This window comes from Canis lupus, chromosome 16, assembly GCF_003254725.2.
Source record: "Canis lupus dingo isolate Sandy chromosome 16, ASM325472v2, whole genome shotgun sequence".
Lineage (NCBI taxonomy): Eukaryota > Metazoa > Chordata > Mammalia > Carnivora > Canidae > Canis > Canis lupus.
Window position 1 is genome coordinate 37,702,423 of NC_064258.1, and position 19,819 is coordinate 37,722,241.

General features: G+C 39.4%; 1 protein-coding gene across 11 annotated transcripts in view; it reads right to left on the minus strand.

Moving 5' to 3' along the window:
• DLC1 (DLC1 Rho GTPase activating protein) overlaps positions 1-19,819 on the minus strand; it is a 493,459-nt gene that overhangs the window by 164,498 nt on the left and 309,142 nt on the right. The window contains exon 1 of one of the 11 annotated variants that reach the window (XM_025475639.3): positions 12,410-12,557. The exons of the other annotated variants lie outside the window; for them this stretch is intronic. Coding sequence (XP_025331424.3) covers positions 12,410-12,524 — 115 coding nt within the window. The 5' untranslated portion in view covers positions 12,525-12,557. Of the gene's footprint in view, positions 1-12,409; positions 12,558-19,819 lie in introns of those variants that run through there. 11 annotated transcript variants of the gene reach the window in all.

Genomic DNA, 19,819 nt, shown 5'->3' on the forward strand with positions numbered 1-19,819 from the left:
AATTCACTAAATGAAATTCTAGCTTCTTGTAATAGCACAAAGGAAAGATGTTTCTACTGCAGCCTGAAATTACATGTTCAAACTTGTTTTCATCAGTGAAAAATTATAGTACAAAGACTGTCTTATCAGAATTGAAAAAATGTTTTGATGACATCCTTTTCAACCTGAGATGGGCTTCATTTTAAAAAGTTTTATTTTAAATACAGCATATTGTAAGGTAGATTAGGAATGTTCTTACTCATCTAGTTTAGTTTTTTTTTTTTTCTGCCAGATGTTTATGTTGGTGAGAAACCAATAACACTGTCTAGACCTCTAGGATATAGTAATCAAGCATGACTGGAAAACATTCAGAGGTCACACTTCAATCTGGACCTACAACATCCTGCTATTCAAAACCAGATTAGAGATGATGGATCATGATAAACAGAACCACACTGAATGCTGAGTCAGTGATTTGAGAGTTGTCGGCAAAAAAAGCTAACTATGTCACAAAAAATCTACAAAATAAAACAAAGTCTAGACATCATTAAATGTGCTGTACTCCTACCTCCACCCCAAGTTGTCAACAACCAGATGCTACCTTGTGACTTTTACATCAGCATCCTGTAAATCAGGAATCCTCAATTTTTTTATGGAGGAGTTCCTTGAAATGATGGCTTCCTGAGGGGTGTGTGTGTGTGTGTGTGTGTGTGTGTGTGTGTGAAATTGCCTAGATATGCTCATACAAGTAAATATCCTAAAAACAGAGAAAGAAGAGAGAGAAATGTGATATATAGTGTCAGGTTGTTTAGAGATCACCAAACAAGATTTTGCCAAGCAATAAGCTGCCATGTTTTTTTGTTTTTTTGTTTTTTTTTTTTACTATGTCTTGGTGGTTTTGTCTAGAAGTCATTCATTAGTTTTTATTGAGAGTGTCTCAGTTCTTGACTGAAATAGTGACTGGAGATTCCTGCTATGGAGAATCAGAACTGACACCTCTGTCACGACATCAAATTCAACACTAACATTTTTTACTGTCAAATGATCAAGAGTCAGAGTCAGAGTCCTGGCAAATCATAAAAATGTCTTCTTCTCACTCTCCGCTTCTTGGCTGCCACTTGCAAGTCCTTACTGAACTTCTGATTTCAAACACTCTTAAGCTGTACTAAATACAAGATATAGGTCAATGACTGTCTCAAAGAAGGCAAACCTTACTGATTCCTAAGGTAAGTAAGTATGGAGTAAAATCATAGTGGAGTCCTTTATTTTTTTGTTTTCTTTTGTTTTGTTTTAATTTTTACTCAGTGGAGGGAGCAGCCAGGTGAATCAGTCCAGCTACTAGTACAAGAATTTCTTAAACATTGAGGAACATCCAAATAACTTACCTGGCTGAACGTACGAGTGCTACTATGCAAAACAATTTTAATCTGAAATATGTGTATTTGCCTTCACACCACCTTCCTGGTGCATGCACGTGCGCACACACACACATCTTCACAGTCATATCCTCATAGTGGCATAGAGGCTCTTTGCTGCAACGATTCAAGTGCTTTCATTTCCATGAGCAATAGTGGAAAAGTGATAATTATGACTTTAAAAGTTAGCTGTGTCAGGGCAGCCCGGGTGGCTCAGCAGTTTAGCATAGCCTTTAGCCCAGGGCCTGATCCTGGAGACCCAGGATCGAGTCCCACATCGGGCCCTCAGCATGGAGCCTGCTCCTCTCTCTGCCTGTGTCTCTGCCTCTCTCTTTCTCTCATGAATAAATAAATAAAATCTTAAAAAAATAAAAATAAAAGTTAGCTGTGTCAGGGAAACTTTCACTAAAAATAATGCTCATTGAAGTACAAATGAACACGACTGACAAAATGCAGAAAAGCGAGTGCTAATAAAATAGTGTGGATATCCTTTCATCATACAGCACTTGGATCAGAGGCAAATTCATGTTGCAGAGAGGAGAAGGGGGGAGTATTGATTGGCTCAGCAAGTACCCTATGATACCTGTCAAATTAGGTTTTAGATACCTGTTTTTCTGTAGGTCACTTTTCCTGCCAAATAGACTCTAAACTAGTGGCTCAGTAGGTTAGGTATCTGCCTTCAGCTCAGGTCCTGATCCCAGGGTTCTAGGATCGAGCCCCACATCAGGCTCCCTGCTTAGTGGAAAGCCTGCTTCTCCCTCTGCTATTCCCTCTGCTTGCATGCCCATGCTCTCTCTCCTTCTCTGTCAAATAAATAAGTAATCTTAAAAAAAAAAGTCCAGAGAGTTTTTGTCTTTGTGTCTTTTCTACCACCTAGCATTCTGTCTTTCACATAGTGAGGGCACAATCAGTATTAGCTAATTTGGAGTTAATAAAAGATTATGCCCATTCAGTACAAAGCCCCTCTTTGTTACTTTTTGCATCACTGGATGGATGTTTTGTCTGCCTTCTTGACTGCTCAGTGTCTGGGCCATGTCCCATACTTTCTGTTTCTAAGCCCCTTAGTTGAAGGTGAAACATTCATTCTGAAAACCTTTCCTGCTTTCTTTCATCCTCAGTCTCTCTACCTGGCCACACCAAGAAGCCAAAATTAACGAGATTCTTTGGAATTACTAGTGAAATCACTCCTAAGAGAAAATAAGGCCAAGGTACATGAACATATTGTCAATATTCAAAATATGCTTTAATTAAAAATATGAAGAGTTGGAAGCATCATTAATGCAAATTCATACCTTTTTTGGTAATGTTTTCATCGATTTCATTAATCTCTCCATTGAATAGATAATTAATTTTCAAACTACTGAAAGCATTCTAGAGTGTCATCAATCCAAAATAGACTAGAATTTTTAAAGATCATCTTATATATGGAGTTCCCTATGATCATATACTTAATCCTTGAATTTTATCACCTCAACTATTTTTCTTCTCAGTGTGACATAATTTTGGTTACTGGTAAACAATTAATAATATATTGTCATATATTTTTTTAAAGATTTTATTTATTTATTTATTCATGAGAGACACACACACACAGAGAGGCAGAGACACAGGCAGAGAGAGAAGCTGGGACTCGATCACGGGTCTCCAGGATCAGGCCCTGGGCTGAAGGCAGACACTCAACCACTGAGCCACCCAGGCATCCCATATTTTCTTTTTTTGAAAGATTTTATTTATTTATTTATTCATGAGACACACACACAAACACAGAGAGAGAGAGAGAGAGAGAAGCAGAGACACAGGCAGAGGGAGAAGCAGGCCTCATACAGGGAACCTGACATGGGACTTGATCCTGGGTCTCCAGGATCACGCCCTGGGCTAAAGGCGGCACTAAACCACAGCCACCCAGGCTGCCCAATAAGTCATATTTTCATTTAACTCACCCATCATTATTTTTTTCCTTTAAAAATGCAATATGACTGTCTCTTAAAATTATGATGGAAAGAAAAGATGTCCTGACTTCCAGTTTGGTTCCATAAGAAATTCTGTGGCATCACAAAAGACTTAGACTATCTATTTCAGTTCTATAGCCCATGTATTTTGAAATCTGAAAATTGAAATTTCCTCCACAAATTGAGATACTTAAAGCACAACTTCCAATTTTAGTTAATTTTAATTTCTGAATCCATCAAGAGCACCTTATTTTAGCCAGTGATGTATTTTAGGCTTTAGGTTACTCAAACTTTGGAAAAAGGTCAACATTGCATCTTTAAAAAAATGACTAAATATATGACTCCATGGCACTTTGGAAGTAATGAGTCTTTGTCCTATGGAGAGGAGAATGGCCAGTTCCTGAGGGAAGATGTACTAACCTGTCTGTTCCTTCTTTGCAGAGAGGTTCTCCCCCTCAAGGGCACCCTGATGGTCCGATTTCTTACGTGTACAACTTATTTTCTGCTCATGAAGGGAGCTGGACCCATTGGGACTGGTAGAGGAGCTTAAACCAGTGGTTCTCAACCTTGGTACTCACATCCCATCCCTCTCACTCATGTATTCCTTCTCTATTTTCAGCGTTTTGTGCTATGAAAACAATAAACTGAGTATATTTTTAAAAGTACATATGCTCTTTCTGATACTGTCCCTAACAAGGGTGTCTTCTCCCTAACAATCACTGGTTTGAAGAACAAACCACTGATGAGTTTTAAACATCCCTCAGTGTCCAAGAGACACTGTGTATTTCTTTCTTACTATGATGGAGTTCACTTTACCATGTAGGTCCTCTCTCGAGTTCCAAGGTAGAATTCAGGTGTGATATTCATGGCTGGCAGGCAAGGACTACGTCTTCCTTGTTTGTTAACCATTATCTAGCACACTGTTTTGCATACAATAGGCTTTCGATAAATCTTTGTGAGGTTAATTAATAATGACTGACAGATTTGCATTTTTGTCCATGGATACTCACTAATAGGTTTTTAAGGTATTACCAAAAATATGTAAATGGGAATAAAAATAGTGGTGTATACCTCACAGGATTATTTTAAAGATTAAACGAGAAAATTCTTTAGAGCTCTCAGCCTAGGTTTTGGCACTTAGTAGGCACTCAAATGACAACTTAATTACTGTCATTATAGTATTTGTCATAAAGAATGCATCCAAATGGTAATGACCACCTACTGCCAAGTGCCACATTTAGTTCATATTCTGTGCTCAATCTTTAGCTGTGCCTGATAAGTGCAATAGTAGCACTACAGTCATGAATTTAATGATTAAGGGGATAGATCACTTTGGTCTTCAGTTAACTTTAGTTAAGTCTTCATCAATAATTCCAAGCAAATTCTTCAAAAGTATCACAAGTTGTTCACAAGCAATAAGGAAAGAGCACAGAAGGAAAAGTGCAAACTCATCATCACTATCACTCACAAACAATTCCAGCATGAACCTTCTGGATGGTATACCCTCTTCCTTCAAGAATGACAGATTACAGAAGACACAGAGAAGGCCAACAGGTACGTGAAAAGATGTTCAACATCACTAATCACCAGGGAAATGCAATTCAAAGCCACAATGAGATATCACCTCACACCTGTTAGAATGGCTGGTATCAAAAAGACAAGAAATATATTTGGTGAGAATGTGGAGAAAAGAGAACTTTCATGCATTATTGGTGGGAATGTAAATCTGTGCAGCCACTATAGAAAACAGTATGGAGAGTCCTCAAAAATTAAATGTAGAAATACCATATGATCCAGTAACTACACTGGTATTTATCCAGTAATTACATTGCTATTTATCCGAAGAAAATTAAAACACTAATTTGAAAAGACAAATGATCCTCTATGTTTACTGCAGCATTATTTACAATAGCTAAGATATGGGAGTAACCCAAGTGTCCAGTCATATATAAATGGATAAAGAAAAGTGGCAAATATATATATATATAATTTTATAAAGTGATATTTATTATATCTATAATGAAATATTACTTAGCCATAAAAAAAGGATAAGATCTTGCCAACTGAGAAAATATGAATAGGATGGTATTATGCTAATTGAAATAAGTCAAAGAAAGACAAATACTATATGATTTCTTTTATATATGGAATCTAAAAAAACAAAACAAATGAATAAACAAATAAAAAACAGAAATAGACCCATAAATACTGAGAAGAATCTGATGGCTGCCAGAGGGGCAGGGGCACAGGGATGGGCAAAATAGGTGAAGGGGAGCTTCCAGTTATGGAATAAATAAGTCATGGGGAGAAAAGGTACAGCATAGAGAGTATAGTCAATGGTACTATAACAGCATTGTATGGGGACAGACAGTAGTCACACTTGTGCACAGCTTAACACATAGGGCTACTGAATTGCTATATTATACACCTGACACTAATGAAACAATGTGTGTCAGCTATACCTCAATAAACAAGAATGATAAATTATTATTAAAAGAAAGTGACTATAATCAGAAATTGGAGAACATATACAATAACAAGTGTAACTTCAATCTATACCTTAATTAATTCCTCTTAAATAGAGAACTTGCAGTAGAGTATTCCTTTAGGTCAAGTTTTGACTTTATTATTTAGCTTCAGATCCTTAAGCATACCTGTGACTAATTAATATATCCCTTCTACCATGCCTTTGACCTTGGACACGTTTTGTTATTATAATTATACGGACCTTTGGCAAAATTTGCAGATGCTTTACACATACTATTTTAAATGAAGAAAGTCATAGAAGTTTTGCTCCAGAAAGGGAGGTGGCCAAATATCCCTTTCAAGTGGCAGCCCTGACATTTAGCATACTTTTTTCCCATACCACAGCTGCGCCACGTGCTTGAAACCCCAGCCTGCTTGTGTTGTTGATCTTTTCCATGTTTGGCTCCATCTATATAGCAATTTTCAAAGCAGGTTCCAACTCGCTTGGGGAGACGTTCAGATATTGTATATGCAGTTTGACAAAGTCACATGCAAGGGCTGATTTCTTCACCGATGTGTAAAAACAGTTATTTTCACCAGTCATCTCATTTTGGAATTCAACAAGGTCTTCACAGAAGTCACCTTCATTAGACTTTTTCTTTTCTTTTTTTTCTTTTTTTTTCCTTCCAGAGGTACGGAAATAAATTCCATTTGGCATTGATATTTTATCTTTTATTTTCTATTTTTGGATTGGTTGAACTACTTTCACCCAATAGACTTAGACAAATTATAGCGGTATCATGCTAGTAGGGTGAAGCTTCTATGGATTTAGGGCACAGGGAAAAGAAAAGAAGCGTTATAATAACCAAACTGATGAAGTACTTAACTATATGCCACTGACTCTTCTAAGTACTCTACTCATTTAAACTTTGAAACAATTTTATGACATAAGTACTATCTATGTTCATCCTCTTTATATTGGTAAGAAACAGACTGACTTGCCCAAAGCTATCCAGTGCAAGAGCCAACCCGGAAGTCTGATGTCATAGTCAGCTCTCCTAGCCAATATATTATGTTTTCTCTCATCAAAGCTGACCTCGACATCAACACACTTCTCTTTTATTAAAAGAGTAATATCTATTTTAATAGATACATGCTACATCTACCCTCCAGAAATGTGACAGGGTCTCATGAAGCACGTTAATGGTGGTCTCTCAGACCCTTTAAAATGTTACATAGTATTGCATACACCCAGGGAAGTCTTTGTTTACTGGAGGAGCCTGCATACTTTGAGGCATACATCATTCTTGGTTAAAAGGCATTATATATGCCCTTACTTGCTTTTCACTGTGAACCAATGAGCAGAAGACAGTTCACAGAAGTCAGTGTTTGTGGTTTCTCATCATGGGAAGTGGGCCAGAATTCCTGATGCCCCATTGAATTGAGAGCCAAAGTACTACAGAGCATGTCAAACATTCGTTTTGCTGGTGAATTGGAGACCTGGTCAGCTGAAATGTAAAACTTTATTTCACAAAAGACAAGATACTGAACACTCAACAGAATACCCCATGGGATCCAACCTAGTGTAGATACCTGAATTTATTCTATGTCCATTGAATCTCACTTGGATTGAGATTTGTCTAAATTTTCCCACCTTCTTCATAGACAATTCAGTTTTCTTCCTTGTTTAAAATGTTTAGCCTTGGAAGTAGTGACACATGCCCCACAACAGGCTGAGGCTTTTACATTTTTATTCCCTCACATGTCATATTTCTCTTACAGACTAGATTGAACACTTTTTAAACAACCAATGTGGCTTACGCTGTATAAGCTGTTCTTACCTTATTGGATGCCATTAAATAAAGGCTGATATTTAATTTCTTTTTGGTTTATTTATCTATTCCACTTTGCAAACTGGTGAAAGCTATTGTACATGTGTGTAGTTGGGAGTTTTGTCTTTCTTTTAGCCTCTCTCTCTCCAGTCTGAATGTTAGTGTCTCTTATTTTTCCTTAGCGGCAGTCTTATTGGCACATCAGTCCAAACTTGATTGCAGAGCTTTGTTGGACATACATCAATGTATTCCAGCCATCTCACATAGGAGAGCCCAACATCCCAGTCTATGAGAATGTCTAACTAGAAGTACTTGGAAGTTACAATACGGATAAAGCAAGGATTCTTTTCTTTTTTTTTTTTTAAGATTTTATCTATTTATTCATGAGAGACAGAGAGAGAGAGATACAGAGAGAGAGAGAGAGGCAGAGACACAGGCAGAGGGAGAAGCAGGCTCCATGCACGGAGCCTGACGTGGGACTCGATCCCGGGTCTCTAGGATCATACCCTGGGCTGCAGGTGGTGCTAAACCGCTGCAGGGATTCTGAATCTAGGGTCTACAAGTAGAATTCAGAGTGCCTAGGAACTTGGATGAAGACAAATTTCATATTTTATTTGCATGAAACTCTAATTGGAATTTACCATTTCTTTAAATTATGAATGTGGACAAACTGTCAACTCCCCTCATCTCATGCACAATGGTATTAGCTGTCCCTGTGACTTGTCACCAACAGAAACCAGACTTTCACATATCAGACACAGTTGATGAAAATATCACAAAATATCATTTATACTCATTCCTACTCCACAGTTTTGGTGGTTAACAAACTTGCTCCAGATCACACGTGATTGTGGGTTTTGTGCAATGGACATCCACAGATGTTCACATGACGTCACTGCTGGCCCCATTCAGCCACCGAACAGTAAAGTTGAAAGTTTGCACATTGCTGACCTAGATATGGATGCTGCTCCCCAGTGTTCTATCTATAATGGTTAGTGACAAGGAGATGAATCAAAGACTATTGTAGAGTTTAATGCTCTTATTCTAGCTAACAATAACCATCTGTACACTAGTATCTTTACAAAATATTTAACTTATATTTATTTCCCTATATTTTAAACATCAGAGTCTATTATGTAATCTCATTCATTTTCTATTACTATACCACAATTTTGTGTTTGGAATACCTTGATAACTATATTGCACTATAATTGATTTCCTTCATAATTCTATGTATTTTATTTATACATCACAAAATATTATTCTGAAAAATGATCTGCAGGCTTCACCAGAATGCTAAAAAGATCCATTAGCACAAAAAAGGCTAAGAAGCCCTATTTAAGAGTATTATAATGGTAACAGGTTTTCACGACTGAAATACACCCCAAAGCCTAGGAGTTGTGTACCCAAGGGGAGGGAGGAGGGAGGAGAGGAGCTGTGAGGGGCAAGGAAGAGGTTCATGATGGATGGACAATTCGTCCAGAGTAGGGCTATCTACCTTTTCCATCACCCACTGTTAACCTCAAAGTTGTAATTTCCTGAAAACTAGATGCCATTCTCTGCTTTTATTTTTTTAAGATTTATTTTATTTTTATTTTTTGGGGGGAAGAGCAGAGGAAGAGGGAGGGAGAGAATCTCAAGCAGACTCCCTGCTGAGCACAGAGCCCAACACAGGGCTCACTCCCAAGACCTTGAGATCATGACCTGAGCCAAAACCAAGAGTCAGATGCTTAGCCAGCTGAGTCACCAGAAGATGAGGCCCCATCTCCTGCTTTTAGGAGAGAGACTGTGTACCTATGGGTTTGGGAATAATGGTCAGAGAGAGAGAGAAAAGGAGTAAAGGAAACCCTGTGGGTTGTGGTTGGACAGAGAAAGGCAATTCCATGTAAAGGAGGATACAATTAAGACAGTCTGTTCCATCACTCCTTACAGCTTGAAGGTCTTTTCCTAGCAGCAATTCTGTATTTTGTTTACATAAGGATAGGGATCCTTGAAAATAATAGGCAGACTCCTTGTTTTATATGTAAGGGATTTTAAGGTAAGGAAATATAAGTGATGGTTTTCATACATGACATCATTTGGGGTAGAAGAACTAGGGACAGTTGTGTTATGGAGAGTGTGTGTATTTGCATGTGTGGGAGAGACACAGAGGGACACACACACACACACACACACACACACACACGGAGAGCCAGTGAAATTGATTGATTGAGAGAGAAAATACCCAACAAGGAAACCTAAAACTTTGGCCCATGGCCAAACATGTTAAACCTCTGGAAGAAACTGCAATCTCAAGTTAGTTTTTGAGAGATTTGATGAAAGTCATCAAAGTAATGGTCATCATGAAAATACCATTTCAGGTACTATTAAAAAGAAGTATTTCCTCAGAGGCTTCAAAACACTTATTTATCTGTCACTTCATTAATTTCACAACATCAAGTGAAGCAGGAGATTTGGACTTTCTACTGCCCTCCAATCTGCAACAGAGGGCAAAGGGGTACGATGTATAACAAAGATTGTATCTGATGTTTAGAGAAGTGACTTTTTGTGGATAATTCACAGCTTTTAGTTAGCCTTTGGTCAGGAGGAAGTTCGAGTACAGAGAAGTTTGTGGGGAAGGAGAAAAGTAAGTGCTCTTGAGCTCTGGATGTGCACCAAATTGGTCTCCATCTGACAAACACTGATTGAGCTATGAGCCATGTGCCAAGCACAGGGGAGGCATGAAAAGGGTCCAATTCCGCAGTAATCAGTCAGTTGTAGAAGCCAAAATTCTTTCTTTTCAAGTATAGTACCTGGATTCTCTACTGTGTGAATTACCTAATAGGTCATATTCATCTTAGGAAAGCTGGGCAATATAAAGAATTTCTTTCTTCAGCAGACCTGGAGCAGGTAAATTTCTATTTGCTGTTAGAGCTGTGGAAATGTTTAATTTTCATCATACATAAAAAGTAACTACTTTTAAGTGTTTTTCATTCGCTGCTACATTTTTGAGCCCATATACACTCTATGTATGGATGTGTGTGTGTGTGTGTGTGTGTGTGTGTGTATAGATACATACACACATGCAGACAAATGACAAGACGGAGGAAGTGACTTTCCAGGGATAATATCCTTATTCTAGGAGGTCAACAGCTATCAAAATCTCATCCTTTATGAAAATATAAGGGGAACCTTGGGAGGCAGGAGTGTTTGATTTAGTCTTACTCTTGAGTTGAAACACCAAACCACAAGATATTTTTGTGTTGTCTTTAATAAGATGTTATTTGTGGAACCTTTCCACTTGTAACAATGGATCTGTCAAAGAAGACAGCAATGAAAGATCTACTTTTTTTTTTTTTTTTTAAAGAGCCAACCAGTTATAGTTGTAGATTTTATAGTCCTATATCTTATTTCTTAAACTTCCTCTGGCCAATTGCAAACTGTTATCACTAGATAATACAGCTTAAAAAAAAAACTTATCAGAAAGTTGGATTTCTTTAAGGTATCATATTTATTTTGAAACCATAATAAAATGGCTAAGTTTAAAATATTTTGCCCTGTCTCCCCTACTTTATGATTAGACTTGACATTGTTTACCCTGCCCTGTATTGGGCAATATTGTTTAGTTTAACAAACAGAAAGATTTTCATGAGCATTAAGGACAAGCTTACAGCCTCACAAGCGAATATAACTAGCATGTTATCTTCATAATCGGTTATCACAATCACAACCCTTAAATTTCTCTTCAAGTCACGTCAGGACTGTGATGTGAAAGTCAAAGGACCTTTTATCAAGAACATACAGCACAGAAATCTGTTGACACTTGGAGGCCACGTGTAATATTTTTAACAATTCAGAACTTCACAGCGAGTATGAAAAACTACTGGATTAACCAAAAAGGTTAAGAAAATATCATCTCTGACCGATTCACGTAGATGACATAAATACAGGGACTTGCAGAGCCAACAAGGAGGAGCCATGAAACGGGAGTAGGATACGTTTCTAGAATTCAGAGAGATTATTTTATTGCTAGCTGCTTTTTCTATCAATTCATACTCTTAATACCAGGACCAAAGCAGAAGTCCTTGTTTCTTTAGTGTCCCCCTTGAAACACCATCTGCCATTTGGTTGCAATGTCACACGAGCCCTAGCACATCTGAATTGCACCACTGTATTTATGTTTTATTATATTTCAAACGCCTGCCTCCAGCATACCTGACACCCTCTTGGAACTCAGAGCAGCTCCAGGCTGCCAGAGGAAATACCAGCCGGCTTTCGCCCGGGCAGCAGCGCAGATTACTCCACTGACACACAGACCTTCCAGGCTGCTCTCCTGCAGAGACCAGGCCACCTGGGGCCACACCAGCCCCACGGGGGACCCCACCAGGGCTACAGAGCTCGGTGCTTCCCGCTGCAGCTGCTCATCGCCAATGATTTCCTGACACTCAAAAGGACCTTGCTTTTCTTTTCAAGGTTAAAAAAAAAAAAAAAAAAAGAACAACACACACACTCACACACACACACCTCCCATAAAACCTTATCTAGAAATAAGCAGGCCAGAAACCAGAGAGGCATTAGAGAAAAAAAAAAAAAAAAAAAAACCCACAACCATCCCAGCGACGTGAAATAGCAGAGGAAAGGAGATGGAAAGCTGGAAAGCACTGGCGTGACAGTGACGAACTTTTCTGCAGCCCGTGAGCCCCTGAGTCACCGGAGCTGGTACCTGCGGCTGGGCCCTGGATGGCTTGCCGTGCCGCACGCCCCCCTCGCGCCCCCGCTCGCCCCTCACCTGCCAGCCTTCTGTCCCTGGTGTTTTTCCAAATCGCATCCAGGGCCCTAGCGGTGGAGTCTCGGATGTGGTCGCTGAAGGACCTCCGGAGAGGGGCTCTCGGGGGCCGGGCCATGCCGCGCGCCCCGGGGCCCCCGTCGGGCTGGGCTGGGGCTGGGGCTGGGGCTGGGGCTGGGGCTCGGGCTGCGGGCGCCCTCGGCGGGCCCGGGGCAGGGCGCGCACCGCCGTGCGCCCTCAGGACGCCGGCCCCGCGGCTCGCGCTGCGGCCCGGCCGGGGAGCGCCGACTGCGGGCGGCCTCCTGGAGCGCGGCCAGGCGCGCGCGGCGGCCCCATCTGGAAGGGCTCGCAGGCGGGCCCGCGGCACGCTCGCGCGCTCGCTCCGGCGGCCTCCGAGGCTCGAGGGGGGCGGCTGCGGCTCCCCGCGGGCGCCAGCGACTGGGCTCGGTGCAGGCGCGGCCGCCCGCCTCTCTACTACCTGCCTCCTGGCCGGGCGATCCAGCTCCACCTGGCATTCCCGGGGGAAAGCAGAGCCGCGGGCGGGGGAGGGGGGGACGGGACGCGAGGGGCGGCAGGGAGGTGAGTTCGCATCCACGTTTGCATGTGACCCACTCGTCTTGGGGTTTTATTGCCTCGCGGTTGTAGAGGAGGCTGTTTCTGACCTCCAGCGTTCAACCTTTGGTTGCGGGGGAGGGAGGGAAGGTAGGGCTGCAGTGCGCATCCTGCAGATCTGTCTGGATTCTCTCTAGGAAATGGATGTTGGGTTTTAAAGGAAACATTAGTCACCTCCTCCTGTCTCCCTTCTAACTACGCTTCTACCTGCTTTAAGTGGTTTAATCAAACATTTCTAGGTTTTGCCTCTAAAGAAGGTCCACATGTCCCCCGGTTTTCGGAATCTTTCAGCTCCAACGAAGCCAACGTCATCGTTATAATTGCACACCCAAAACTCTGCCCCAAAGAATAAAACTGCCGAGCACCGTGAAATCAAAATATGGGCCAACTGCTTCTTTTACAAGATCTGTTTTCGACTTTCTAAAATGCCGAGTAAATCTATTTCTTTGCCAATGAATTTGGCTGATTTTCTGCTTTGTAGTGCAGCATTGCTCCTCTTCCCTCTCACTATCCCCTAAATGCCATCTTTTAACTTTCAAGGTTTGGCATGGCGGCCTACTGTTGGCATCACATACTATCTAAGGGCTAGTTCATAACCTTTGCAAAATTAGAAAATGCTGTAAAAGCACTTTGTAAATTGCAAGGTACCATGTGAGTACTAATTATTAACATAATTATTTTTATACATGAAATCATTTTCAACCCACACTGATCTCCAGAGTCTCCAAATTTCTACAGCTTGCAACCTCTTTCCCATCAGCTTTGACAACTTAATTATACAAAGGATGATCATTATAATAGCGTGATTGTGCTCACAAGTTAGAACACTAGTGGCACTGCTTATTAGTAACCCAGGTGTTTTCAATCACGTTGTTCCCAAATTATTAAAGCTCATGAGTCTCTCCAACTGAAAATGTGTGTCTTGATCAATATTGTCTTCTTTGCCTTATCACTGGGGTGGTCATAGATCAGGAGGCAACAAGTACTAACTGAGGTATGTAGACCTCGGTGCCCGAGGGAGCCATTTCCGAGGCAAAACTCTCCATTAAAAAAAAAAAAAATCTCAAAAAATTGGACTGCCAAAGTACCAAAAGTCTGTGTGTGCATGTATCTGTGTGTGCATGTGCATGTGTGCACGTATGTGTTTCTCCTTCAAAGAGGTCTGGGCATCTTGAAACAGGTTGACTCATTTTCTGGTCAGGTTGACCAAGGCAGGTCTGGTTTGTAGAGGAACAGCATGAAGTAACCATAGCACAAGTAGTGAACTATATACTCTGAGCTAGGTGTGGAAAAGTTGAGGATGAATAAGACATTGACTCTGTCTTTGAGGAGAAATCCCACTGACCACAAATCATTTCAAAATAGTGTCACATGTTCTATGATAGAAGTGTGTACAAAGCGTTATAGGAGCACCAAGAAGGAAAAGGTAGCTTGGATTCCTAGCTCCTCTTAAACACCAACCTCACCTAAATTTCCAGTCTAGATTTACAACATAAAACCATTCCCAGCATGAATATCAATAACTGATTGTATGAGTCATGCAAAGTGACTGGCTGTAATGGCATGAAGTCTTTTTATACCTAAACACAGAAAAGAAAGGGAGCAATAAAGGGAAACAGCATTTGTTGAATACCTATGACATGTAGATAGATAGACCCTTAGAGGTGTTATTATTTCCTCTTTAGAGATGAGGAAACTGGAGGGCAGAAAGAAGAGGTGTGAGAACGTTCAGAGAGTAAATGGCAGACCTAGGATTCATACCCAGGGCTGTCTGCATTCAAAGCTCATTAGCCTCCCGATCAACTTGATTGCTCATAAATTAATGACAGTGATGATAATGACCCATTAGGGCTTATGTGCGCTCAGCTGATACTAAGCTACAGGCCAAAGCTCTTTAATCTTAGTCAAATAAAATGGCCACTGGGCCCATGGTGTGGAAGAAGCCTGAGTCTCAGATGGGTTTTAGATGATCCCAGCTATGAAAATTGAAGGGCAGTGAGTCAAGATAACCAAGGCCTAGTCAACACATACTGTTTAATAATAGGGTACTCAAGTCTGATCTCCAAAGTGTTCTAAAATACCCTCCTTCTCCTCTGTGACATGCTCTTTCGAAAAAAATCCTCCTAGTATTTCACTGTAGCTCATCTCAGCAGTGAAAGCCTACTTATTCTAAGCACAGGTTCCATTTGATAGAACAGTCCATAGACCTAACCTCCTAAGAGGTGTGTGTGTGTGTATATATATATATATATATATACACACACACACAAAAGGAAACTTACCAGCATAAATGTAACTTTTATACCTCAGAGAAGTGGAGCACAGCTATATATTTTCAAGCAAGGTGGGCTTTATTTATTTAAAGATTTATTTATTTATTTATTTATTTATTTATTTATTCATGAGAAACACAGAGAGCAAGAGAGGCAGAGACACAGGCAGAGGGAGAAGCAGGCTCCATGCAAGGAGCCCGATGTGGGACCTGATCCCCGGTCTCCAGGACCACATCCTGGGCTCCAGGCAGCGCTAAACCGCTGCACCACCGGGGCTGCCCGCAAGGTGGGCTTTAATTATTGATTTAACCATATTCCAAAGTAGGGGTGGCAACTTGACTCCTCATTTCTAAAAACTCATTACATCAAATTTCATTGTGAAGATGTTTCGACTCCTTATAAATGAGTCTCAGCCACATATCATTGGTATGATGTAAAAACCATCTAATACACTGCCAATTTTAAATTATTTTTATTTTTTGTTTTTGTTCTGTAGTAGAAGAAATATTCCACGCAGAAGTGCTTTTCAAAATTCACCATTTATAGAATAATCCCTCAAGTTTTATTTCTACAAATTTCAAATAATCCAAGTCTCTTCTGACTGAGAGGTGAGGATTGTATATCATAGTTAATGTTATCTCAATTTGGCAGATGGGGAGAGTGGGAATATGAGAAGTTTATTGATTTTTTTCAAGATCCTGCTGGGAATTATAAAAGAAATGAGGATAGCAACATTATGCGTTGATTGCTTCTTAGTTCCTTTTTCTTGTGATAAAAAGCTAGTTTCAGCCATTGGTGGAGCTGCTCTTTGACCTGGGGGACTCTTGTTTGTATATTAAGGTAGAGACTTCCATGCAAGTATGTCCCTAATATTGTCCATCTAAGAAAACCATCCCATTTTGATAATGTATTAGAGTTTTTATCTAATTTTGTCTAATTTATAGTTTTTAATTTTCTTAATGCAAGCAAAAATTTTAATGTTATAATGTTTCTAGGTCCCATACACTTTGATCTAATGTTAGGGACTCCTTCTTTTCTAAGCCTGTGGTCTTATGGCCACTCTTATTTGCTGATACAACTCATTTAAGCTTCCTTTGGAGTACTTAGAACATTAGGATTACCCAAAGTGCTAGCTAGTAGGTTCTCTCGAAATAGTATGACTAATGATGGGAAATGAAATGTTTATTAAGAGTCAATGCCATGCTTAGATCTGGGTCTTTGGAACAGGAAGGAAACTATTAAAACCCCATTTGGTTAAGTCCTGTGAGAGACCTAGCCCCTGCAACAGCACAACAGGTTAAGTGAATGACAGTGCCTACCCTGGCATAATAGGTCTGCCTAAAGGGCTGTAACTCCACAAAAGGAGTTTTCCATTATGTATCTAGGTATCCAAAAGCCCATGACGAAATTTGTAGTATGAAAGTTTGGTAACTCTGAGGACTATATAGATGGTTTCTATTTTTCCCAATGAATAACACCTAGCATATGGGTTACATGCTGCCAATCTCTGTTTTCATTTTGAATTTTGTTTATTTAGCATGACCGTCTTGAGTACATTTGCTCTGGTGCGAGTGGCAATTTTGTTAATTTGCTCCTACAATTGGAACCCTTAGGATTACATTCAGTTTGGTTGAGAATCTCCTCTGTGATAAATTGTTAAGTATTTTCAACCAAAGGGTTCAAGGTAAGGTTGTTTGCACCATCAGTTAGATATCTATTAATGCTTGGTAGACCAATAGATCACAATGACAGTTCTTCAAATTGGTTATCTCCAATCTCCATTTGTGGAGATTGCCTTGGAAGGCAAGAAGAAAATCTTAGAATCTATGTCTATTTACTTAGCTCTTTGAACTTTCTCTTTTTTCTAATATACAGAGCACAGTGATTTATGGATAAAATTTATAAGTAAATGTATGTGTATTTATAAATAAATGTATATATCAGAAACTAATGGGATTAGCAATCAAAGATTGCTAATGGGATTAGCAATCAAAGATGTTCAGAAACTATTTCTCTACAACTCCTGATATGTATCAAATATATACACTATCTTTCAGAGTAAAATCAATCTGTTGGGGGAATACTGTTGAATAAATGTGTAAGGGGCAAGGGTATAATAAAACAAGAAGTGAATATGAGGAAAGAAAAATGTTCTGACTAACACAATAGTACCTTCTTTCATTTTTAACTACTGAATCTCACTACTAACTATGCTTTCTGAAATAAATTTCTTCACCTGGGCTGAGAAAAGTCACCTTACCTGTGAGAAAGGAAACTGCTATATGCTATATACTGAATGTGTTTGTCTCCAAACTCATGTTGAAACCTAATCCCCAATGTGATGGTATTAGAAGGTGGGGCCTTTAGGAGGTGATTAGGTCATGAGAGGTGAGCCATCATGAATGGGATTAGTGCCCTATAAAAGAGAACCTGGGGTAGTCCTTGCCCCTTCTCCATGTGAGGGTTCAGCAAGGAGATGGTGTCTATGAACCATGAAGTAAATCCTCACCAGACACCACATCTGCTGGCACCTTGATCTTCGGCTTCACAGCCTCTAGACTGGGAAAGAAGATTTCTGCTGTTTATGTCACCCAGTCTATGGCATTCTGTTAAAGCAGTCCAAATAGACTAAGGCAGAGACAGACCTTATTTCAGTCCTGCCCCTTAATAGCTTTGTGATCTTAGGACAGCATTTTCACAATTGCTAAAAAGGGGATTGAGTAGATCCCTGATTCTGGTATGGAAGGAGAGATGGAAGTAAAGTATACAGATTCACACAGGATGGGACCTGTCCTGCTGAAGTGGAACAAAAAAGTTAAACAGCTCCACTGGGGTAGGGGTCTCTTTCCTCTTCTAAAAAGTATGCCCATAGACTCTTACCTATTAGTAAATTAATTGTCCCTCTGTATACTTTCCTCAAGCTATTTTCAAGTTGCTTCGAATATGTTTCCTTGGAGTTGTTCATTTGTTTGTTTTGGTTTACTCTCTCAATTACTTCCTTTCTATTTTTTGTTGACCACTTGGCTCTAGTTGGCTATACTAGTAATTTTGGCAAGAAAGACAGGAAAGAAAAAGTACTAGAGAATGGGAAGAGGAAGTAGTGATGCTCTCAGAATTTTTTTAATGTAATGATTTCAGATTTTTTTCTGTGTCATGATTTCAGAAGGTTAAAATATTTTTAATTCTATAGCAAAATCAATAAGGATACATCACCAATACAAGTACAAAGAAATAATATATCTAAAATTTATATTGTCTAACAAAGGATAGAATATCTACTGGTAAAATAAATTTTAGACACAGTTAAAACTTTAGGAAGATATTTAGCAAGGACATTTCCTTGCTTGTATTCTTCATATTCTTTTATTCCTTTTATTCTTCCTTTTGTCATTCTATTCTCCTATTGTTTATTCTTCACAGTATAAAATTCCAGTGTATTATGAATTAAAGGAGTCCAACATTATGACATAGAATTACAGTAATGTAATTTCTCTGCTTACCAAGAATTAGAGTATATTATGATTACTTGAATTGCTTTTATTTTCTTTATTTTTTAAAGATTTTATTTATTTATTTATTCATGAGAGACAGAGAGAGAGGCAGAGACATAGGCAAAGAGAGAATCAGGCTCCATGCAGGGAGCCCGATGTGGGACTCGATCCCAGTACTCCAGGATCACGCCCCAGGCTGAAGGCAGGTGCTCAACCACTAAGTCACCCAGGCATCACTTGAATTGCTTTTAAATTGCATTTATTTCAGCTCATACTAGTTTTATATGTGTCTTTATATTGACATTGCAAAAAAAATCAACCTCTTACTGATTCTGAGTTATAAGACTTCCTTCTAAGAAAAAAAAAATTCAAATGCTTTATTTTACCTTCATGTAAACTCACTGCCACATCTCTATAAAGAATGCCACATGGTGATTATCTTCTGGATCTTAACAATTATCAATAGCCTCTAATAATATGCTATACTAATAATAAAATCAAAAGCAATTTGGGTTAATGACTTAATGGTATATTCAAGCATATGCATTCAGGGATAATTCCGAAATCAGACCAAAGAGGAACACAAATATATTTTCTGTGTTAATACAACCTATTGATTATACCTTTTCAGCCATATTATTAATAAAAGTTATTTATTAAAAGATCCCCAAAACACTGCCAGTAGTAACAGGTTTGAATGTTTTCATAAAAAGTTATTTTACAGGTTGCATTAGTTTTTGTCCATGAAGTGATCCTGATGGTATACCACCACCACTACCACCCCCCCACACACACACACAAAATATAAGACAATGTTTTTCAGAAATTGCATAATAGGTAATGCCAGACTGTGATTTCTGGAAGAGAGAGAGAGAGAGAGAGAGAGAGAGAGAGAGAGAGAGAGAGAGAGAAAAGATGAGCTTACCATTGCTGCAGCTTACTGCCTTATTTTCTGGCCACAGAGTAGAAAGATGAAAATCAAACATAACTTGAGGTGATAGACATCAGAGTTTATGGAGACTGAGGCAGCTAGAATT